Here is a 24416-nt window from a genome sequence, read left to right on the forward strand (position 1 = left end):
TCCCAGCACTTCGGGAGGCCGAGATGGGTGGATTACTCACCAGGAGTTCGATACCAGCCTGGCCAACTTGGTGAAACTCCATCTCTGCTAAAAACACAAAAAATTAGCGAGGCATGATGGCGGACACCTGTAATCCCAGCTACTCAGGAGGCTGAGGCATGAGAATTGTTTGAACCCAGGAGGCAGAGGTTGCAGTGAGGCAAGGTCATGCCTCTATACTCCAGCCTGGACAACAGAGTGAGACTCTGTCTAAAAAAATAAGAGTTGTAAGAAAAGTATAAGGTAGCCATTCTCAAACCTTCTGGTCTCAGGATCCCTTTACATTTCTTTCTTTCGTTCGTTCGTTCGTTCATTCTTTCTTTCGTTCATTCTTTCTGTTTTTTTGAGAATGGGTCTCACTCTGTCACCCAGGCTGGAGTGCTCGGCTCACTGCAACCGCCGCCTCCCAGGTTCAAGTGATTCTCATGCCTCAGCCTCCCAAGTAGCTGGGATTACAGGTGCCCACCACCATGCCTGCCTGATTTTTGTATTTTTAATAGAGACTGGGTTTCACCACATTGGCCAGGCTGGCCTTGAACTCCTGACCTCAGATGATCCACCCACTTCAGCCTAAAGTGCTGGGATTACAGGCGTGAGCCACCGCGCCTGGCTTTTGTTTTTTGTTTGTTTGTTTTGGTTTGGTTTTTTGAGACAGTGTTTCTCTCTGTCACCCAGGATGGCAGCCTACCCGTCCTGGGCCCAAGCGTTCCTCTGGCCTCGCCTCCCGTTTTGCTGGGACTACAAGCGTGTACCGCCATGCCCGGCTAATTTTTGTATGTTTTTGTAGGGACAGGGTTTTGCCAAGTTGGCCAGACTGGTCTCAAACTCCTGGGCTCAACTGATCCACCCACCTCAGCCTCCCATATTGCTGGGATTACGGGCATGAGCCACTGCCCCCGGCCAAGATCCCTTTACATATGTTAAAAATTATCAAGAATCAGCTGGGTGTGGTGGCTCACACCTGTAATCCCAGCACTTTGGGAGGCTGAGGCAGATGGATCAGTTGAGCCCAGGAGTTTGAGACCAGCCTGGCCAACATGGAGAAGCCCTGTCTCTACTAAAAATACAAAAAATGCACTGGGCATGGTGGCACATGCCTGTAATCCCAGCTACTTGGAGGCTGAGGCAGGAGAATTGCTTGAACCCGGGAGGTGGAGGTTGCAATGAGCCAAGATCGTGCCACAGTACTCCAGCACTGCACAGTGAGACTCTGTCTCAAAAAAAAAAAAAAAACAAGGACCTACACACATTTTTTTATTTATATAGGTTATATCTATTGTTATTTTAAATATGAAACTTTTTTTTTTTTTTTTTTTTTTGAGAGAAGTCTTGTTCTCGTCCCCCAGGCTTGAGTGCAATGGCTCAATCTTGGCTCACTACAACCTCCGCCTCCTGGGTTCAAACGATTCTCCTGCCTTCTGCCTCCCAAGTAGCTGGGATTAAGGCACCTGCCACCATGCCCGGCTAATTTTTGTATTTTTTAGTGAAGACGGGGTTTCACCATGTTGGCCAGGCTGGTCTCAAACTCCTGACCTCAGGTGATCTAACCGCCTCAGCTTCCCAAAGTCCTGGGATTACAGGCGTGAGCCACCACGCCCGGCCTATAATATGAAACTTGAAAATGTATTCATTAATTTTTAAATAGTAAACCCACTACATGTTAAGTTATACGTTTTTCATAAGAATAAGTTTATTTTCCACAATAAAAACATTTTAGTGAGGCCAGACGTGATGGCTTTTCCCTATAATCCCAACGCTTTGGGAGGCCAATGCAGGAGGATCACCAGGAGTTTGAAACCAGCCCTGGCGACATAGTGAGACTGTCTGTACAAAAGAAAAAAATTTTTTTTTTTTTTTGAGATGGAATCTCGCTCTGTCGCCCAGGCTGGAGTATAGTGGTGCGATCTCAGCTCACTGCAATTTCCGCCTCCTGGGTTCATGCCATTCTCTTGCCTCAGCCTCCCGAGTAGCTGGGACAGGCGCCCGCCACCACACCTGGCTAATTTTTTTTGTATTTTTAGTAGAGACGAGGTTTCACCGTGTTAGTCAGGATGGGCTCAATCTCCTGACCTTGTGATCCGCCCGCCTTGGCCTCCCAAAGTGCTGGGATTACAGGCGTGAGCCACCGCACCCTGCGGTCTGTACAAAAAATTTTTAAATCAGCTGGGCGTGGTGGTGTGCACCTATAGTCCCAGCCACTCAAGAGGCTGAGATGAGAGGATTTCTTGAGGCCAGGAGATTGAGGCTGCAGTGTACCATGATCACACTACTGCACTCCAGCCTGGGCAACAGGGTGAGATCCTGTCTTTTAAAAAAAACAAAACAAAAAACAACCTTACAAAAGAGTGGCATTATTTTCATTTTTGCAAGTCTCTTTAATGTCTGGCTTAATAGAAGACAGTTGGATTCTCATCTGGTTCTGTATTCAGTCTGTCAAATATGTTGTTTGGGTTTAAGTTCATGAGGAAAACTCTGCACACAGGTATGTAGCTGGAAGAAGGAGGGAAATTTTAGTAGTCTTTTCAGCTACTTGTGGCTATTCTTTGATACTACCCCCAATTTGAACAAGTGGTGGTTTCTTAAAGGTTAATTGCAGTGTGGAATCTGAAATCATATCAGTGAACTCTTGATACTATTTTGTTAAAATTCATTAGTCTACCTTGCACTCATACTCATGTATGATTTTGTTACGTATTTGGAAAATACTGGTTCACTGAGTTACACAGGTATTCCAAATGTCACATCTCATGTACAAATCATCACTCTTCATATTGCATCTGGAAAAATCTCCTTTCCACTCGTGACTGAAAAGGATGAAAATGTCATAGTAGTATAATAAATGTACTGTGACCTCTCAAATCCTCTAGAGGGAACCCATAGGGGTCTCTGGAACACTCTTGTAGAACCGCCAGTTAGAACTCCTAAATACCCTTTACCCCAGATTCAGGCTCACCGATTTTTTATCTTTTGCCTCATTTGCTTTATCATTCTTTGTGTGCATGTGTGTGGGCACTCCCACGCACTCTGAGTCATTTGAGAGTAAATTGTAGATATGCCCCTTTACCTTGTTTCAGTATGTATTCAAACCATGGTTCTGTTGTTCCCTGGGGACATGTGACAATGTTTAGAGACATTTTTGGTTGTCACAATGAGGGGTAGGGAGTGCTCCTTGCATCAAGAGGCCAGAGATGCTGCTAAAAATCCTACAATGTACAGAACCGCCCTCCCAATAGAAACTTCCTCAGCCCAAAATGTTAGTCATACCGAGGTTGAAAAACCCTGCCTTAAGAGTATTCTCTAACATGACCACAGTACAGTTTTCAAAATCAGGAAACTTAATACTGATTCAATATCTAACGCACAGTTTATATTCACATTTTGGATAGTATCCCAATAACCTTTGAACTATACCCCACCCAAACCACCCCACCACCTGGGCACAGGCTCACGTATTACACTGTCATGGGTTTTGTTTGTTTGCTTGCTTATTTAAGACCGGGTTCTCAGGCCAGGCATAGTGGCTCACACCTGTAATCCCAGCACTTTGGGAGGCTGAGGCAGGTAAATCACATGAGGTCAGGAGTTCGAGATCAGCCTGGCCAACATGGCGAAACCCTGTCTCTACTAAAAATGCAAAAAATTTCGCTGGGCATAGTGGTAGTCGCCTGTGATCCCAGCTACTCCGGAGGCTGAGGCAGGAGAATCGCTTGAACCCATGAGGTGGAGGTTGCATGAGCTGAGATCGCGCCATTGCACTCCAGCCTGGGTGACAAAGCCAGACTCCATCTCCAAAAAAAAAAAAGAACAGGTTCTCATTCTGTCACCCAGGCTGGGGTACCGTGGCACCGTCTCAGCTCACTGCAACTCCGCCTCCTGGGCTCAAGGCCATCCTCCCAACTCAGCCTCCCAAGTATCTGAGACTACAGGCACGTGCTACCGCTCCTGGCTAATTTACTTATTTATATTTGTACTTTTCATAGCGACAGGTTGTTGTGTTTCTTTAGTCTCCTTTAAGAGTGCCGATGAGCTATTTTGTAGAATGCCCCTCAGTTTTGTGTCATGCATTTTTTACATGAATATCAGAAAAGCAGTGTTTTACTTCTCGTTTCATTGTATTAGAAGGCTCATCTGGAGCCAGGCATGGTGCCTCATGCCATAATCCCAGTACTTTGGCTGAGGCAGGAAGATTGTTTGAGCCCAGGAGTTTGAAACCAGCCTGGGCAAATAGTGGGGGTCCTACTCTACAAAAAATTTAAAAATTCACCAGGTGTGGTGGTGTATGCTTGTAGCCCCAGCTACTCAGGAGGCTGAGGTGAGAGGATCACCTGAGACAAGGAAGTTGATTTTGCAGTGAGGCATGACGACACCATTGCACTTCAGCCTGAGTGACAGAGTGATGACACCATCTCTTAATTTTAAAAGAGTCAGCTTATATTCCTTGGAGAAACATCTTTTTTGCACCATTGTTATGATTCAGACAGAATCCTTACATTATTTTTATTTTTAGAGACAGGGTCTCACTGTGTCACTCAGGCTGGAATGCATTGGCTCAGTCATAGGTCACTGCAGCCTCCAATCCCTGAGCTCAAGTGATCCTCCCACCTCAGCCGCCTGAGTAACTGGAACTGCAGGTGTGAGCCACTGTGTGTGGCAAAAATAATAATAATAATAATAAAATAATTAGATAATACCCGGTGTTGTTGAGGACATGAGGAAATGCATTTTCTTTCACATGCTGCCATTAGGAGTCTAACAGTGCTCACTGCAGCCTCAAACTCCTGGCCTCAAGCAGTGCTCCCACCTCAGCTTCCCAAAGTATCCGCCCATGACTTCTAACAGGATTCCTTTAAAAGAAAATATATTGCTGAAAAATGAATAGGAAAAGAAGATGAGAATTCTTTTATTTATTTATTTATTTATTTATTTATTATTATTATTTTTTGGAGATGGAGTCTCTCTCTGTTGCCCAGGCTGGAGTGCAGTGGTACAGTCTTGACTCACTGCAACCTCTGCCTCCCAGGTTCAAGTGATTCTCCTGCCTAAGGCTCCCAAGTAGCTGGAACTATGGGTGCCCACCAGCACACCCGGCTAATTTTTGTAGTTTTAGTAGAGACGGGGTTTTACCATGTTGGCTAGGCTGGTCTCGAACTCCTGACGTCAGGTGATTCGCCCATCTCAGCCTCCCAAAGTGTTGGGATTGCAGACATGAGCCACCATGCCCAGCCGAGAATATTTTAGAAGAGCTTGGTAAAATATGTTGGAGCTAGCACACTCTCCCCCCAGCCCAGAAAAGATTTTTAGACCTTTTTTCTTTTTCCAGCTCCAATTTATGACAATTCTAAATCTGTCTCTCAAATGGTTTCAAAAAAGGACTGATGTATACTTTGGAAATTCTAATTTAATAAATTAATCAACTTTGTGGGTTTGTTGTTGTTTTGAGACGGAGTCTCACTCTGTCACCCAGGCTGGAGTGCAGTGGCACGATCTTGGCTCACTGCAACCTCTGCCTCCTGGGTTCAAGCAATTCTCCTGCCTCAGCCTCCCACATAGCTGGAATTACAGGCACCCACCACCATGGCCGGCTAATTTTTTTTTATTTTTAGTAGAGATGGGGTTTCACCATGTTGGCCAGGCTAAGCTCAAACTCCTGGCCTCAAGTGATCTGCCCGCCTCTGCCTCCCAAAGTGCTGGGATTACAGGAGTGAGCCACTGTGCCCAGCCCAAGTTAATCAACTATGAAGAGAAAAATAAAATCACATAATCTTGGTTGTTCAGCTTCTCAAAGAAAGCCAAATTGTTTTTTGTTTTTCCATGCTGTTTACTCATATTTCCGAATTGTGGAGTCAAAGGAGAAGTTCAGAGTCCCATCAGCAATGTACCTGTCATACAGGAAGATCTCTTCATGTCCTATAACACCAGATGCCATTTTCAGTCTTGTCTCTCTTTCTCCTGCAGGGCTACACCAAGTCCATTGACATTTGGTCTGTAGGCTGCATTCTGGCAGAAATGCTTTCTAACAGGCCCATCTTTCCAGGGAAGCATTATCTTGACCAGCTGAACCACATTCTGGGTAAGGTTCCCGAGCCCTTCAGGAGCTAGATTTACTCAAGTTTGCCTGCCTACAGCTTATATCAAAGTCACTTCATTAAATTAAGAAGAGTTCTAATACACTCTTTAACCTGTGGTAGGTGTGAATTTTTAACCTTCCCTGATTTAAAATGTTAAGGACTTTTGTGTAAAAACTTAAGAAAGGTAAGCATTAGGGGTGGTGATAAACCGTTAATTATCAGGGTTCATTCTGACTCACAGTTGATGGTGTGTAGTCATTTGCCTTGGTCTTGATAACTAACAGCTAATTTTTTTATCTGATAGGTATTCTTGGATCCCCATCACAAGAAGACCTGAATTGTATAATAAATTTAAAAGCTAGGAACTATTTGCTTTCTCTTCCACACAAAAATAAGGTGCCATGGAACAGGCTGTTCCCAAATGCTGACTCCAAAGGTAAATGTTATTTCGTTGATTAGTTTTTTCTTAGACTTAGCTTCGTGTTTGTTAAATTGTTAGGTCACTAGCCTGAAAAGTGAGCCTATGGCTATTGGATAATGCTTTCTTTAGTGCTCACTCTGAATTGCTGTCTTCCCTTTTTTTGGGAAACAGTGGCAGTGCAGTAAGGGAGCCTGGTAATGACTGTCTAGTTCTCCCCCTTTTGGTTTCTTTGCTAATTTTAACTTGCATTAAGGTCACTTTCTTTTGTTTTGTTTTTGTTTGGGACAGAGTCTCACTCTGTCGCCCAGGCTGGAATGTAGTGCCCCAATCTCAGCTCATTGCAGCCTCCTCCTCCTGGGTTCAAGCGAGTCTCCTGCCTCAGTCTTCTGAGTAACTGGGACTACAGACGCGCACCACCACGCCGGCTCATTTTTGTATTTTTAGTAGAGATAGGGTTTCACCATGCTGGCCAGGCTGGTATCGAACTCCTGACCTTTTGATCTGCCTGCCTCGGCCTCTCAAAGTACTGGGATTACAGGCCTGAGCCACAGCGCTTGGCTTAATAAGGTCACATTTTTAGGTCTCAGGAACTCTAGAACCCTGCAAACAAATCACACCTTTTCATCTTGTCACTTGATAATTTTTAAAATCAGGTTTATTGAATAATAATTTACACAGAATAAAATTCACACTTTTTAGTTGTGCGGGCCTCTGAATTTTAACAAACATGAACTGTCGTATAACAACCGCTGCAATTGAGATGTGGAATAATACTCCCATCATCCCCAAAAGTTGCCTTGTGCCGTTTGTAGTGGGTCACCCCTCTCCAAACCCAGTCTCTGGCAATCATTGATCTGATTTCTATCCCTATAGTTGTGCCTTTTCTGGCATGTCATGTTAATGGAATCATGGAGTATGTAGCCTTTTTATGTCTAGATTCTCACAGTCAGCATAATGCATTTGAGATTTATAAAAATCCACGTCATTGCTTGTGTCAGTCTCTTCAACAAATGGTGCTGGAACAATTAGACACCCATATGCAAAATTTACAAAACTCAAAATGGAACATAAACCTAAATATAAGGCCTAAAGTTTTTAACCTTCAAGAAGAAAACAGGAGAGAATCTTCATGACCTTATGTTAGGCAAAGATTTTTTAGAGTACCCATAAAAGAAAAAAGTGATACATTTGATTTTTACCCTTTTTTTTTTTTTTTAGGTCATCTTTGTTTAATAATTGTATTATCCTTTATTCCCATTTAACATGTACCTGTTAAATATATTAGGCAGCTAGTTTTTAAAACATCATGCTATTATAAAACCATGATAGGTGGAATAATGATCCCCCCCATCCACCCCCATGGCTATATTCTAATTTCTGGAGCCTATAACTAACTGTGTTAGGTTCCCTGGCAAACAGGAGTTATGGTTGCAGATGCAATCAAGATTGTTTATCAGCTGACCTTTTTTTTTTTTTTTTCCAACTGCTCCTTACAGAGCAGGGCTAATCCATGAGCGGTGTGGTATGCCCAGAGTAGGCCCATCAGCTGACTTTTAAGATAGGAAGGTTGCCAGGCGCGGTGGCTCACACCTGTAATCTCAGCACTTTGGGGAGGCTGAGGTGGGTGGATCACAAGATCAGGAGATGGAGACCATCCTGGCTTATATGGTGAAACCCCATCTCTACTAAAAAAAAAAAAATACAAAAAATTAGCTGGGCGTGGTGGCAGGCACCTGTAATCCCAGCTACCTGGGAGGCTGAGGCAGGAAAATGGCATGAATCCAGGAGGGGGAGCTTGCAGTGGGCCGAGATCTCACCACTGCACTCCAGCCTGGGCTACAGAGCCAGACTCTGTCTCAAAAAAAAAAAGATAGGAAGATTTTCCTGGATTATCTCTCTAGGTAGGTGGATTATCTAGGTGGGCCCATTTATAAAAACAGGATTCCTTAAAAGTGGAGGGGGGAATCTGAATAGGGTGCTTGTCCTTCCATATCTTTATCTGCATACGTGTGCGTATTTTCTCTATAATTAATTTTTTAAAAATAATTATTATAAGGGTTAACTTTTTTAAAAATTCAGAAATTATAGAAATATTTAAGAAGGTAAAATTCTTTTATAATTATTCCCTAAATGTCATTGTTAATAGAATTGTGTCTTGAACATCTTTTCACATCAGTGCATAGATCTAGCTTATCGTTAATGATTTTATAGCATTTTTATCCAGTCTTCTGTTAGAAATTTAGCTATTTCTAACTTCCTGTTTTATCTATATGTGTTTATCTGTACATGCATATGAATATATGTGTATATGTAGATTTAACAATTGTCTACTTAAATGTTGAATTGGTTTTATGTATTGACCTGAGTGAAGGTTGAGAAATACTTGGTTGTTTAGAACTGAATTTCTTTTGAAAATGGGAGAAACTTTCTTTTAATCTTTCATATAAAGGTAGAAGAATTTCATCATTGTAGACAGTTAAGAAGTATAGGAGGAATGGTAAGGGAGTATGATCCTGATCACCAGGATCCCACAGTAACCTTTCGTTTTTTTGCACGAATGTGTGCAAGCTTCTATCTGTGTGGTTGTAATTATATAATGTATTTTGGTTTTGGGGTTTTTTTTTTTTTTTTTTTTTTTTTGGAGACAGATCTGGCTATATCACCCAGGCTGGAGCGCAGTGGCACAATCTCGGCTCACTGCAACCTCCACCTCCCAGGCTCAAGCCATCCTCCCACCTCAGCCACCTGCGTAGCTGGGACTACAACTGAGTAGCTGGAACTACCTCCGCCACCATGCCTATCTAATTTTTGTATTCTTTATAGAGACAGGGTTTCACCGTGTTGCCCAGTCTGGTCCCGAAGTCTTGAGCTCAAGCTATCTGCTCACCCTGGGCTTCTAAAATGTTAGGATTACAGACATGAGCAGCCACACCTGGCCTGTAATGTATTTTGATGGTAGGATATTTTTAGCTAGAATGTCACATGCATAATACATGTTACTGATTAGATTGGCTTGTATATTATACCTCCTAAGCATGTTACCTAAATGTTACTAAATGTTATTTCCTGAGTCGCTTTTTTAAAGAGGTGCATAAGCAACAGAGATGCATCATTAGGCCTGGTATGGTGGCTTATGCCTGTGATCCTAGCCCATTGGGAGATCAACACAGGAGGATCGCTTGAGGCCAGGAATTTGAGACCTGCTTGGACAACATAGTAAGACCCCATCTCTACAAAATTAAAAACTCAAAATTCAGCCAAGTGTAGTAGTACCTACCTGTAGTCTGAACTACCTGGGGAACTGAGGAGGGAGGATTGCATAAGCCCAAGGAGGTCAAAGCTGCTGTTATCTGTGATTGCATCATTGCACTCCATGCTGACGGACTCTTCTCTCTCTTAAAAAACAAAAAAAAAAGGCCTACTCCCAGATGTTCCTCTCCTATTTGTTTCCTTACTCTTGTCTGTAGTTAATCATGATTTGCATCAAATTATTTCTGATTCTTTTTTTATGCTTGTTTTCATTTTCTTTTTTTCTTTTTTTTGTGAGACAGTCTCACTCTGTCGCCCAGGCTAGAGTTCAGTGGCGTGATCTCGGCTCATTGCAACCTCTGCCTCCCGGGTTCAAGCAGTTCTTTGCCTCAGCCTCCCAAGTAGCTGGGATTACAGATGCCTGCCACCGTGCCTGGCTAATTTTTGTATTTTTAGTAGAGATGGAGTTTCACCATCTTGGCCAGGCTGGTCTTGAACTCCTGACCTCATGATCCACCTGCCTCAGCCTGAACCACCGTGCCCAGCCGCTTATTTTCATTTTCTTTTTTCTCCCCTCCCCTCCCCTCCTTTCTGTCTTCCTTTCTTTCTTTCAAGTTTCGCTCCTGTTGCCCAGTGGGCTGGAGTGCAATGGCGTGATCTTGGCTCACTGCAACCTCTGCCTCCCGAGTTCAAGTGATTCTCCTGCCTCAGCCTCCCAAGTAGCTGGGATTACAGGCATGGACCAGCTAATTTTGTATTTTTAATAGAGATGGGGTTTTAGCATGTTGGTCAGGCTGGTCTCAAACTCCTGATCTCAGGTGATCCACCTGCCTCAGCCGCTCAAAGTGCTGGGATTACAGGCGTGAGCCACAGCTCCCACCCAGCCTGCGTTTTGTTTTTTATTTCATTTTATTATTATTTTTTTTAATTTTTTTTGAGACAGAATTTCACTCTTGTTGCCCAGGCTGGAGTGCAATGGTGTGATCTTGTCTCACTGCAACCTCCACCTCCCAGGTTCAAGCGATTCTCCTGCCTCAACCTCCTGAGTAGCTGGGATTATGGGCGCACGCCACCATGCCCGGCTAATTTTTTTGTATTTTTAGTAGATACGGGGTTTCGTCACATTGGCCAGGCTGGTCTCAATCTCCTGACCTCAGGTGATCCGCCGCCTCGGCCTTCCAAAGTGCTGGGGTTAACAGGCGTGAGCCACCTCACCTGGCCTCACTTTTTTTCTTTTGAGAGGGGTCTTACTGTGTTGCCCAGGCTGGAGTACAATGGCATGATCACAGCTCACTTCAGCCTCGACCTCCCTGGGCTCGCGTGATCTGCCCACCTCAGCCTCCTGAGTAGCTGGGACCACAAGCGCATGTCACCACGCCCAGCTAATTTTTTGTATTTTTCATAGAGACAGCATTGCCCCACGTTGCCAGACTGGTCTTGAATTCCTGGGCTCAAGCAATCTACCCTCCTTGGCCTCCCAAAGTGTTGGGATTACAGCCTGGGCACGGTGGATTACGCCTGTCATCCCAGCACTTTGGGAGGCCACAGTGGGCAGATCATAAGGTCAGGAGATCGAGACCACGCTGAAGCCCCGTCTCTACTAAAATACAAAAAAGTTAGCTGGCGGGCACCTGTAGTCCCAGCTACTCGGGAGGCTGAGGCAGGAGAATGGCATGAACCCAGGAGGCGGAGCTTGCAGTGGGCTGAGGCAGGAGAATGACATGAACCCAGGAGGCGGAGCTTGCAATGGGCTGAGGCAGGAGAATGGCATGAACCCAGGAGGCGGAGCTTGCAGTGAGCCAAGATCGTGCCACTGCACTCCAGCCTGGGCAACAGAGCAAGACTCTGTCTCAAAAAAAAAAAAAAAAAGTGTTGGGATTACAGGCGTGAGCCACCACTCCTGGCCATTTTTTTTAGGTTAAGGTTATGAAGTTTGAGATTCATTCATGCAGATAATTGACACCACTAAAATCCAGGAAATTAAATTTGCAATGCTGGTATTGGGTGAATATAATGAAGAAGTAGTGCAAAGCTCTAAATAAAGAAAGTGGAGAAATGGGAATTGGTGGTGCTACAGGGAGCAGTATAGCATCAGGTGTTAGGAGTACAGGTTTTGTAGCCTGACCTCCTGGGTACAGTCCACAACCCAGCCTCTTACTAGCTGTGTGACTATTAGACAAACTCCTTAACCTTTCTGAGCCTCAGTTTTCTTTTGTTTCTTTTTTAGGGGGAGTGGTGGATTGTGTTTTTGTTTGGGTTTTGAGATGGAGTCCTGCTCTGTCACCCAGGTTGGAGTGCAGAGGCATAATCATAGCTCACTGCAACCTCAAACTCCCGGGCTCAAGCAGTCCTCCCACTTCAGCCTCCTAAGTATCTGAGACGATAGGCATGCACCACCACATCTGGCTAATTTTTGTATTTTTTGTAGAGATGGGTTCTCACTATGGTGCCCAGGCTGGTCTTGAACTACTAGGCTCAAGCAGTCCTCCTGCCTCGGCCTCCCAAAGTGCTGATATTACAGACATGCGCCGTCGCACCCAGCCGGTTTTCTTTTTTATATGATTATTGATAGTACGTGCATCACAGGATTGTGTGAATGTTCATACCACTGGCATTTGTAGGTCTAACATCTTTCCATATCTCGCTCTGTTGCCCAGGGTGGAGTGCAAGAGGTGCGATCTTGCCTCACTGCAACCTCCACCTCCCAGGTTCAAGCTATTCTCCTGCCTCAGCCTCCTGTGTAGCTGGAATTACAGGCACTTGCCACCACGCCCAGCTAATTTTTATTTATTTATTTATTTATTTAATTTTTATTTTTATTTTGAGATGGAGTCTCGCTCTGTTGCCCAGGCTGGAGTGCAGTGGCGAGATCTTGGCTCACTGCAAGCTCCGCCTCCTGGGTTGACGCCATTCTCCTGTCTCAGCCTCCTGAATAGCTGGGACTACAGGCACCCGCCACTATGCCCGGCTAATTTTTTGTATTTTTAGTAGAGGTGGGGTTTCACCTTGTTAGCCAGGATGGTCTGGATCTCCTGACCTCGTGATCCATCCGCCTCGGCCTCTCAGAGTGCTGGGATTACAGGTGTGAGCCACTGTACCCGGCCTAATTTTTTTTTAATTTTTAGTAGAGACTGGTTTCATGATGTTGGTCAGGCTGGTCACGAACTCCTGACCTCAGTTGATCCACCTGCTTTGGCCTCCCAAAATACTGGAATTACAGGTGTGAGCCACCGTGCCCGGCCTCTAGTTGTTAAAGAGTGACTACCTAATGTTCCCTTGTAGGGGTGACCCGTAAGTGTCCTTCAGCCATACTCACATTGGACATTAAAGTTTACATCAGTTACCTATTGCTGCATTAAAAAACCACTCCAAAACTCAGGCTTTAAACAAGAGCCATGCATTTGTTCTTGAGTCCATTGGGCTGATGCAGCTGAGTAGTTCTGCTGAGCCCGCCTGGGTTCAGCCATGCACTACTATCATCTGCTGGCTCCCTCCACCATCCCTCAGTTGTAGTGGTTTAATGTCTTACAGTTGGTCCTTCCTGCAGTTGCCTCTTTATCCTAAAGTAGACTAGACTCAGTGGCTTCTCATGATGGCATAAATATTCCAAAAGAGCAAGAGCCTATGCTGCAAGGTCTCTTGGGACCAAATCTCAGAACAACACTTCAACAGTTCTACCATGCTTTTTTGTTGTTGGTGTTTTGAGACAAGATCTCACTCTGCCACTCAAACTGGAGTGCAGTTGCACAGTCTCAACTCACTGCAACCTCCACCTCCTGGGCTCAAGCAGACCTGTGTCTCAGCCTCTTGAGTAGCTGGGACCACAAGTACGTGGCGTGCCTGGCTAATTTTTTTTTTTTTTTTTTTTTTGAGACAGAGTCTTACTCTGTCTCCCAGGCTGGAGTGCAGTGGCACAGTCTCAGCTCACTGCAACCTCCGCCTCCCAGGTTCAAGCGATTCTCCCACCCCAGCCTCCTGAATAGCTGGGATTATAGGCACATACCACCACACCTGGCTAATTTTTGCTTTTTATGTATGTATGTATGTGTTTATTTAATTTCGAGACGGAGTCTTACTCTGTCAAACAGGCTAGAGTGCAATGGTGCGATCTCGGCTCACTGCAACCTCCGCTTCCCAGGTTCAAGCAGTTCTCCTGCCTCAGCCTCCCTAACAGCTGGGACTACAGGCACACACTGCCACACCTGGCTAATTTTTTGTATTTTTAGCCAGGATGTTGGCCATGTTGGCCAGGATGGTCTTGATCCCCTGACCTCGTGATCCACCCGCCTTGGCCTCCCAAAGTGCTGGGATTACAGGCGTGAGCCACCACACCCGGCCAGTTGTTTTTATACTTTTAAGAAAACATACATAAATTCATTCATTCAGTGAATAGATTTGAGTATCTGTTCTGTGCCATCAAGGCTTCTAAGGCCCTGGACATACATAGTACCAGCAATAAGTGGGATTAAGAACGTGTTTGGAGATGGGAGGTCTGAGGACTCATTAAAAAAAGAGAGAGAGCGTTCTTACAGAACTGATAGTCTAAGTTTGTCAAGAAATAATGGAAGACCTCAGGGAACTCAAGAGATTAAAAAACTTACAAGCTAGAATTTTTAAGTTCAGGTAGTGAGAGTTTACCGAAAAGGAAGTTGAAACAGCTCTTAAATGTATAAAAGGTACTCATTTTTACTCATTATGCAAGATACAAACATTGAAAAGTCAAAAAGTCAGGAATTGCTTTTTTTTTTTTTTTTTAACGCCCTCCTCATCACAGAAGCGAACATCAAAGTTTGATACCCTACTGTGTGGTCAAGGCTGTGGGGAAAGGGCGTTTTCAGAGAGAGCTGGTGGAGTGTAAATTGGTCGAGTCTCTGTAGAGGACAGTCTAGCGATTCTGTCACATGTCTTTTGTTCCAGCAATTCTGGGTATTGAACTTTTAGGTCTACCAACTAAATGGGGGAGTGGCATTTAATTTGTTTTTCTGTAATTAAGAGTGAGATTGAAATTTTTTCATGTTTGTTGGAAATTTTTGATTGCTGTATCCCTTAAACCAGCAGTTTTGTAGATTTTTCTGTAAAGGAGTCTTAGCTTACGATTCTCTCAAATGACTTCAGTGAGGGGGAAGAAATTATTATTCAGCAGATGGTACTGGGCTAGTTGAATAGCTATTTGGAGGAAAATCAATTTAAATCATTATACATCAAAATGAATTCTAAAATAATTGATACTTAAAAATTGTATCATGAAAAACTAACAATATTTAGAGTATACAGTATTTTTCTGATCTCTGCATGGAGAAAGACTTCCTATGTTTTTGTGGGGGGTTTTTTGTATTTTTTTTTTTTGAGACGGAGTCTCGCTGTCGCCCAGGCTGGAGTGCAGTGGCGTCATCTTTGCTCACTGCAAGCTCTGCCTCCCGGGTTCATGCCATTCTCCTGCCTCAACCTCCCGAGTAGCTGGGACTACAGGCGCCCGCCACCACACCCGGCTAATTTCTTGTATTTTTAGTAGAGACGGGGTTTCACCGTGTTAGCCAGGATGGTCTCAATCTCCTGACCTCGTGACCCATCCGCCTCGGCCTCCCAAGGTGCTGGGATTACAGGCGTAACCCACCGCGCCTGGCCGACTTCCTATGTTTTAAAACAAACATCAAGGAAAGAGAGACATATAAAAGTTTAAAAGCTAAATAAAATTAGATTAGGTATGGACAGTAGGTCTAAAATGTTCTAAATTGAGTAACACTTGATCTTCTCCTAACTCTTCTGTAGAAGGCAGCAAAATGCAGTGGTGATACCCAGTGCTCTGGAATCAGCCTCCTGAGTTCACACTAGGGTTCTGCTACTTGGATTTTTGACTTTGGACAAGTTATTTAAGCTCTGTTTCATGATTTCCTCAACCCAAAATTGAGACAATTTGTAGTTCCCACCTCATAGGATAATTAAAAGAGTTAAGGAATTATTATTAACTTTAGATTCATTATTAATATTATTAGTATCTAAAGAGCAGAGACAAATCTAAGACCACAGTGTATAAATAAATAAGCAAAGGACAAGAACACACAGTCTACAAGGAAATACAGATCTGAGGAAAACTATAGGAGGAGCAGTTTGGGTGACAGCAGTTGAGAATTTGGTTTAGTCTATGTTTAATTTAAGGCACCTGTAAAGCATTAGAAACAACCTAAGTGCCAAATGTTAATCAAATGGCTGAGTAAATTATGAGACATCTACTTAAAGGAATATTTTAATGCCGCTAAAAGTGATTTTTTTTACAGAGTTTTCATAGTGGGAGAAAATACTAAAGAGCAGTATTTACTAAGGGAAAATAAAACAGCATTTGTCATACATATTGTGATTTCAACCTTCTAAAATAAAATGCACAGAAAAGAATTCAACAACATATGTGAAAAGATAAGCAGTGGTTACCATTGAATGATGGTGCTTGGGGAGCAAGGGAATGTGGGTGAGTCATTCACACAGACCAGAAGACCGGGTTTGGTGTGTCAGCTACCTGAGGTCTTTTCAGTTCCACAGTTCCACATAACAAGAACTTACTGGCCTGAGAAAGGGTTTTATTGGCTCTGATAACTGAAAAGTTCAGTTGCATGTGGATTGATGGGCACAGACACTGTGTCTAGAATCTGGGCTTCTTTATCATCCAGCTTTGCCTTGCTCTGGACTGTCTGTAGGTCAGCCTCTCTTCTTATGGTGGCAGTAAGAGACTTGACCTGATCGTTGCAGCCAAGACTTGGGCTGACTCTCATCACCTCTTTGTGCTCAGCTTGGATGCCATGCCTATCCCTGATCTGTCACTGTGGCCAAGGGGACTCAGGTGAATGTGGCCTAGTCAGTGTCACCATTCCCACAGCACAGCCTGGGAGCGTGGGCAAGCCTGAGCACTCCCCTATGGCAAACACAGTTGGATGGATTATAGAGAGCCAGTGGATGGATGCTGGTGGGCACAACCAGCAGGTGACCCCAAGAGTGAAGGAAGATAAGGAATTCTATTTGCTGCCCTCATCCTCTTTTTTTTTTCCTGAAGAGACAGGATCTCCATCTGTTGCCCAGGCTGGAAGGCTGGAGTGCAGTGGCACAATCACAGCTCACTGCAGCCTTGAACTCCTGGGCTCGGGCAAGCACCATGCCTGGCTAATTTAAAAAAAGAAATTTTGGCCGGGCGCGGTGGCTCACGCCTGTAATCCCAGCACTTTGGGAGGCCGAGGCGGGCGGATCACAAGGTCAGGAGATCGAGACCACGGTGAAACCCCGTCTCTACTAAAAATACAAAATTAGCCCGGTGGCGAGCCTGTAGTCCCAGCTACTCGGGAGGCTGAGGCAGGAGGGAGAATGGCGTGAACCCGGGGCCGGAGCTTGCAGTGAGCCGAGATCGGCCACTGCACTCCAGCCTGGGCTGACAAGCGAGACTCCGTCTCAAAAGAAATTTTTCTGGGGTAGGATCTCACTGTGACAGTCACCCAATGCTTGAACTCCCTGGGCTCATGGGATCTTACCACTGCCACACCCAGACCTACTTTGAGCAACTTCTATTACCAAGCTGGGAGTGCAGTAACTTATCTTGGCTCACTACAACCTCCAAGTTCATCCCCTGCCTCAGCACCTGGGCTGGGACTGCCAATTCTTTGTGACCCCATAAGTAGAAATGGGGTTTCACTGTGTTAGCCAGAATGGTCTCGATCTCCTGACCTGGTGATCTGCCCGCCTCAGCCTCCCAAACTGCTAGGATTACATGCGTGAGCCACCGCTTCTGGCCCCTGCTTTTTTTTTTAATTAAAAAATGCAATTTCTGTAAGAAGTCTGTCTCCATTTCTCAGATAACCTAATGTTTGGAAAGCTTGCAGACTTTGTTATTACCCATGTAGATGCATACATTGATTATAAATTGAATCATAGGCTATATATTATTTTATTAGCTACACAGAGTTGGATTTATTAATCTACAGCTTGGTCACCCTCAACTCAAGATAGCTTTGGGAGGTATTTAACCTGTGGTCTTTCAAATCATGCAAGGGATTGAAAAGATAGAAGAATGCGATTGTGGTCAAGTGCGGTGGCTCATGCCTCTAATCCCAGCACTATGGGAGGCCAAGGTGGGTGGATCACTTGAGCCCAGGAGTTCAACACCAGCCTGAGCATCATGGCGAAACCCCGTCTCTGCCAAAAATACAAAAATAAGCCTGATGTGGTGACACACACCTGTAATCCCAGCTACTCAGGAGGCTGAAGTAGGAAGATCGCTTGAACCCAGGAGGCAGAGGTTGCAGTGATCCGAGATCGCACCACTGGATTCCATCCTGTGCAACAAAGCGAGACCCTGTCTCAAAAAAAAAAAAAAAAGAGTGAGATTGTGAGAAGTTGAAGAACACAAACCTTCAGCCAGTGATGGAATAGGGACAAAGAAAAGAAACTAGTGCCATGTGATACCACAGAAGCAGAAGATGGCATTTTGAGAAAGTAGGCATGCACAGCAGTGTCCATGCGGCAGAGAGGTCTAGCAAGATATAGATTGGAAAATGTGGGTTGATTTTCCAGTGAGGGGCTTGTTGGTGACCACGCAAGAGGAGTTGAAACAGTGAGTGGAAGTGGGAAGTTTGAAATGGAAAGTGGAGACAGAAACGACTGGTCCACATGAGGGGAAGGGGTTGTGGACCAGGCCACAAGTTAGGGAGAATTGACTTTGAGTAGAGAGAGGATATCTTTCTTGGCAGTGTCAGTAAGGATATGTGTGGATCTGGCTAGGAGGGAATTCCAGGAAGATCACTCTTGGGCACCTCAGTTTTCTCTGTAGCATCCTCAAGAAAATGTGCTGAGAGTAATGAGGGTCAGCTAGCAAGAAGGTCATGATTCAAGCCATGCAAGTTGGGTGAAATCTGAGAGTAGAGGAGGGGGCTGACCAAGGCTTTCCAGAAGCTGTTGAGGGCCTTGACGAGACTGAAAATCTCGATTTTTTGTAGCACAGTAGTTACTGATAGCGTTGAGATCCCCGGGATCCTTTCAGGATATCCATGAGGTTAAAGCTGTTTTAATAATCCTCTTAAGGAGTTACTCACACTGCTCTCTATGTTGCCATCAGCACTTGTGGCACAGGAGCAATGGTGAGCAGAGCCCGCAGCACCACAGCCAGGTCAAGGCGGTGGAACTAGAGAGGTTACTGAGCTCTGCACTGCCACAGCTCAAACCAGCTCAAACCAGTGCCAGTGAAAAGTACTCACCATATTAAATCCATCCTTAATACATGTCTTCACAATGTCTGTGTGACAAACACATATACAGCATTTTTGCTGCATACTGAATGCGGTGGTTTTCTCAGGGAGAAGCACTTATGTAACTATTTGAGCTATGAGCGGAATTAACTGCTTTTTAAATCAACCCTCAGTAGTTTTTATGAGTATAAAGAGTTTGTGAGATCAGAAAGTTTGAGAAGCACTGTCGCACTGGCACACTTTGCACAGTTCAGTCTTTTCTCTGGCCCTGCACAGAAACATGAGTTGAGGATGGAAGTGACAGGTTGCAGCATTGATTCAGGGTCAGAGTTTCACGAGGCAGTCAAGATGGACACGAAGAGGCACTGTGGAGAGCCAGTCGACTGGCTTTCCCCAGGTCCAGGACAGGGCAAGAAGGAAAAAAGGATGATGGATTAGAAGAAAGAGTTGGGGTCAGGTTGTTATATACTAGTTGAAGTTAACGAGAAGGGCCAGGCTGGCCAGGCGTGGTGGCTCACACTTGTAATCCCAGCACTTTGGGAGGCCGAGGTGGGTGGATCACAAGGTCAGGAGTTCGAGACCACCCTGGCCAACATGGTGAAACCCCGTCTCTACTTAAAAATACAAAAAATTAGCCTGGCGTGGTGGCAGGCGCCTGTAATCCCAGCTACTCAGGAGGCTGAGGCAGGAGAATCGCTTGAACCCAGGAGGTGGAGGTTGGGCAACAGAGCGAGACTCCGTTTCAAAAAAGAAAAAAAAAAAAAAAGAGGGAAGGGCCAGGCACAGTGGCTCACGCCTGTAATCTCAGCACTTTGGGAGGCTGAGGCAGGAGGATCGCTTGAGCCCAGGAGTTCAGGACCAGCCTGGGCAACATAGTGACACCCCATCTCTACAAAAAAATTAATTTAAAAAAATTAGCTGGGTGTGGTAACATGTGCCTGTATTACCAGCTACTCAAGAGGCTGAGGCAGGAGGATTGCTTGAGCCCAGGAGTTCAAGGCTGCAGTAAGCTATGATCATGCCACTGTACTCCAGCCTGGGCCATAGAACAAAATCCAAACTCTGTTTCAAAAAACACAGAAAGAGAAGATGTGGCATTCTGGAAGGCACTGGGAAAGTCAGGATTTGTGGTCAGATGTAATACTAGCCTCAAAGGGACTTCCAGTCTCTTAGGAGAAATAAAACCTGTATCCAAGTAAGCATCTACACAGGCAACCATGATTCACACCCTCTGAGTGTTACCAGTGGATGCCCATGTGGCGTGGGAGGAGGGAGTCCGGACACTCTTGACTGTGGGATCCGCACCTGCCAGCTGCTTCCCATTTCTCTCCTTTTCTCCTTCTGTAGCTATGAATAATGTAGAAATAGCACTTGCAGTAAAAGAAGGCTAGAGCTCTAGCTATTTTTCAAGTAGCAAGTCTTTTTTAATAAAGCTGTCTTCTTTCGAAATTTATGCCTGGAGGTTTAAGGGCCTAGAATTTATTTAACTTGAAGGAACTAATGGATCTGTTTCAGAAATGCTTAAGCTGCAAAACATCCAGTTGGCTTGGAGTGCCTCTCTGCTTAACACTAACAAGTTTGGGTAGGACCCTCCTGCCCCCAGTGATTTAGAAGTAGTGCTGTTAGAATCTCATTGTGGTCCAGGCCTCCTGGACTTTTGCTAGCACAGACAGTGTCTAACTGGGTGAAAAGCCAAATGACTTAATCTAGTTTCAAGAAAGTCCTTGAGAAAATGTCTGTGAGTTCTATGTGGGGAGGGCTGGTTGGGAGCAGGAAGCAAAGTGGGAGTTATTACCTATATTATAGACCACAGGAATCTTAAGATTCGTCAAGGGTTGTGTGTCTTGTACACATATCTACAAGTGTTCGTTGGAAGTAGGATTTGAGCCAGAGATGCCTGGGTTCTTGATCATCATGCTTCTTTATTCTGACCCTTGAGAGGGCCACTTGCTAAAGCTAGCCAGTTTGTGTGCCCACAGACCCAGGGTCCCAGCTGCAGGCATAACCACCTCTTCTACTGCGCAGATGCTGCTTCAGTCACGGCAAAACCTGTCTGGATTCTCTACTCTGAAAAGTTCTCTAGGCTATAAAACAAAATATCATTATTCCATAATTTCCTAAAGTGCACTTGTATGTATTGAAAAGATTATAGATAGAAACATACATAACTTGTAAATGTATTCTATGCAGAATTTCTCATTATGTCCAGCATGTGGTTTGCCATGTTTATCATCTCCTGTTGTCTTAAGGTCAGGGGTTGCAACAAGGGAAGTTAAAATTGGGGGCTGGTGCTGAGCACAGATACACACCCACAGCCCTTCAATGACCTCAGGTGGCAAGATGTCTCCCACCTCCACCCAGCACCCAAGCAATCCCTTCGGAAGGTCTACTGACTGTTCTTAAGGGTTAGGCAACATTTTCTTAGTGAGTAAACAGTGAAAACTAACTTACTTGAAAATAGTGAGCTAGAAGTGATTTCCTTAAACTGATCATGAGTATTGTACCAAATTTTATGTGATTGTTCATCATTCTAGGAATGGTGAGAAGGGACATACAATTAAATTTTAAAATGTTTTAAGAAGAAATAAATGATATTTTATCATTCTACTTTGAGGGCTTAATAGTATGTGCTAATTTGCAGATGGATGAAGTTGACCTTGCCGCCTACAAATAACCTAATAAGAAATGATCATTGCCAGCTGGGCGCAGTGGCTCACGCCTGTAATCCCAGCACTTTGGGAGGCCAAGGCAGGCAGATCACGAGGTCAGGAGATCGAGACCATCCTGGCTAACACGGTGAAACCCCGTCTTTACTAAAAATACAAAAAATTAGCCAGGCGTGGTGGCGGGCGCCTGTAGTCCCAGCCACTCAGGAGGCTGAGGCAGGAGAATGGTGTGAACCCGGGAGGCAGAGCTTGCAGTAAGCCAAGATCGCACCGCTGCACTCCAGTCTGGGCGACAGAGGGAGACTCCGTCTAAAAAAAAAAAAAAAAAAAAGAAATGATCATTATCAGAAAAGAGACTTCATTAAGTAGTGCCAGTGTTTTTGTTTTGATTTGGTTTGGTTTGGTTTGGTTTGGTTTTTGAGACGGAGTCTCGGTCTGTCACCCAGGCTGGAGTGCAGTGGCACACTGCAACCTCTGCCTCCCAGGTTTAAGCAATTCTTCTGCCTCAGCCTCTTGAGTAGCTGGGACTACAGGCATGTGCTGCCACGCCCAGCTAATTTTTGTATTTTTTCTTTTTTTTAAGTAGAGACAAGTTTCACTGTTTTCACCAGGCTGGTCTTCAACTCCTGACCTCGCCCACCTCAGCCTCCCAAAGTGCTGGGATTACAGGCGTGAGCCACCACACCTAGCCTGTTTTTGTCTTGTTTTAGTGTCACTACATTGTCTAAAAATTTATGGTTTTAATTGATTGGCTAGTTTTTCAGACTTGTTCCTTGGAGGCTTGGATTTTTGGGGGGTGCCTCGGGCTGTGAACTAGGACCTAAGGGAAGACAGAGTATCTTCTTTTTTACCTCTGCCATATCTTGAGGCTCCTCTTAGGGTTTAATTTGAAGAAAAGACCTGCTACTTAAATTGAAACCAGTAGTCTGAGCATCACTAAATAAAAGGATACATGAAATATTTTTAAAAGGAGCCCCTTTGCTACCTTTTTACCAGAACAATAATGTTCTTTAGCATGTATTGTTTCTCAATACACCTACTCCTGCTACTAAACACAGTATTTCCTCACATTTCTCTTAACCCTTGTCCCAGCCACTGTTAGCCAGACCCTCCAGCCGTCTTTTGGCTGAGGTGGTGACTGGGGGCCAGCCATGGGGGCCATCAGGGTGAGCTGCTTGTCAGCGCCCCCTCCATCACAGTGCAGTTGATCCACATTTGTTCCTGCTACTGCACCCTAGCGGTAAAAGAACTGCTCAGCTATTGACTATTGGCCAGGGCAAAAGAGGACTTAAGGCGTTGGGCCTTGCAGAAAGACTCAGCTGCAGAGTTGGCTGGGAGGCCTTTGGTCACACATGTCTCTCAACCAGATCCTGGAAGAAGAGTGTTTTCTTCTGTGACCTTGGAGACCTGTTCTGTGTGTCAGGAGACAAATAGACCAGGACAAAAATGACTTCCAAGCTGATCTGAGAAAAGTACATACATAAAACCTTTGCCTTTGATACCTGCAGTGCAGAGTCCTATCTTAGGAAAAGTCCAGGTTTTGTAGGCAGACCTGGGTTCGAATCATGATCCCCGCTCCTTCCCGAGTGATGAGGTCTGCGATTGTCAGGTGGTCAGCCCCTACGTTCACAGTCTCAGGAGACTTGGAGATACAGTCAGCATCTTTTGTGCTGGCTGCTGTCTCCGTAGTCATGCTTAGGTTAGTTGTTTTGTGGGTGAGTTTACTTAAACAGGAAATTGAAGTATTTCCGTGACTACTACTCCTGCTCTCACTACTGCAAAACCTTTCTCTTTATAGCTCTGGACTTACTGGACAAAATGTTGACATTCAACCCTCACAAGAGGATTGAAGTAGAACAGGCTCTGGCCCACCCATATCTGGAGCAGTATTACGACCCGAGTGACGAGGTAAGAGCTCATGTTCCTGGCTGCTGCTTCAGGGACATAGATCAGCCAGCAGTGGACCAACCATATCTTGCTTAGATTTTCCTGAGATGTACCTGGTGCCATACCTGGTTCTTCCAACAAGCCCACCTTTGCCTTGAGGATGAGTGCTGTGGGGCACAGCTTGAAACCTTCTCCCCGCATAACTCTCTATCTCAGCAGACTTCCTCCAGGCTACCTGCAACAGGTAGGGGTGGGGAGAATGCATGTATAAAGGGGACAGCTGCACCAGTGTGGAGCACAGAGAGGACAGGGGTCTGAGACTGGAGGCCGTTGTCATGGTTTGATAGGAAGAGACACCTGAAGTGATGTGCTGGCCCTGAGGATGGCCAGAGTGGAGAGGAGGTGGTCAGCCTGCTGACAGGGACAGCACACAGAATAGGGAGGGAAGTCAACCTGGACAGTTTCCACTGTGGCTTGGCGACTCCATGTCGGGTGTACTATTCCCTAGAGACAAGGACATGAGAGTCTGTTGTAAGAAGTGATGAGGCGGCCGGGCGCGGTGGCTCAAGCCTGTAATCCCAGCACTTTGGGAGGCCGAGACGGGTGGATCACGAGGTCAGGAGATCAAGACCATCCTGGCGAACACGGTGAAACCCCGTCTCTACTAAAAAATACAAAAAACTAGCCGGGCGAGGCGGCGGGCGCCTGTAGTCCCAGCTACTCGGGAGGCTGAGGCAGGAGAATGGCGTAAACCCGGGGGGCGGAGCTTGCAGTGAGCTGAGATCCGGCCACTGCACTCCAGCCTGGGCGACAGAGCCAGACTCCGTCTCAAAAAAAAAAAAAAAAAAAAAAAAAAAAAAAAAAA

At 45.1% G+C, this 24416-nt stretch overlaps 1 protein-coding gene across 1 annotated transcript in view; it reads left to right on the forward strand.

The window, feature by feature from the left end:
* MAPK1 (mitogen-activated protein kinase 1) overlaps positions 1-24416 on the forward strand; it is a 107503-nt gene that overhangs the window by 71055 nt on the left and 12032 nt on the right. The window contains exons 5-7 of the mRNA XM_003905274.3: positions 5995-6109; positions 6412-6543; positions 23463-23572. Of these exons, the coding sequence (XP_003905323.1) occupies positions 5995-6109; positions 6412-6543; positions 23463-23572 (357 nt within the window). The remainder of the gene's footprint in view (positions 1-5994; positions 6110-6411; positions 6544-23462; positions 23573-24416) is intronic.

The sequence above is a fragment of the Papio anubis genome, chromosome 16 (assembly GCF_008728515.1).
Source record: "Papio anubis isolate 15944 chromosome 16, Panubis1.0, whole genome shotgun sequence".
NCBI classification, from domain to species: domain Eukaryota; kingdom Metazoa; phylum Chordata; class Mammalia; order Primates; family Cercopithecidae; genus Papio; species Papio anubis.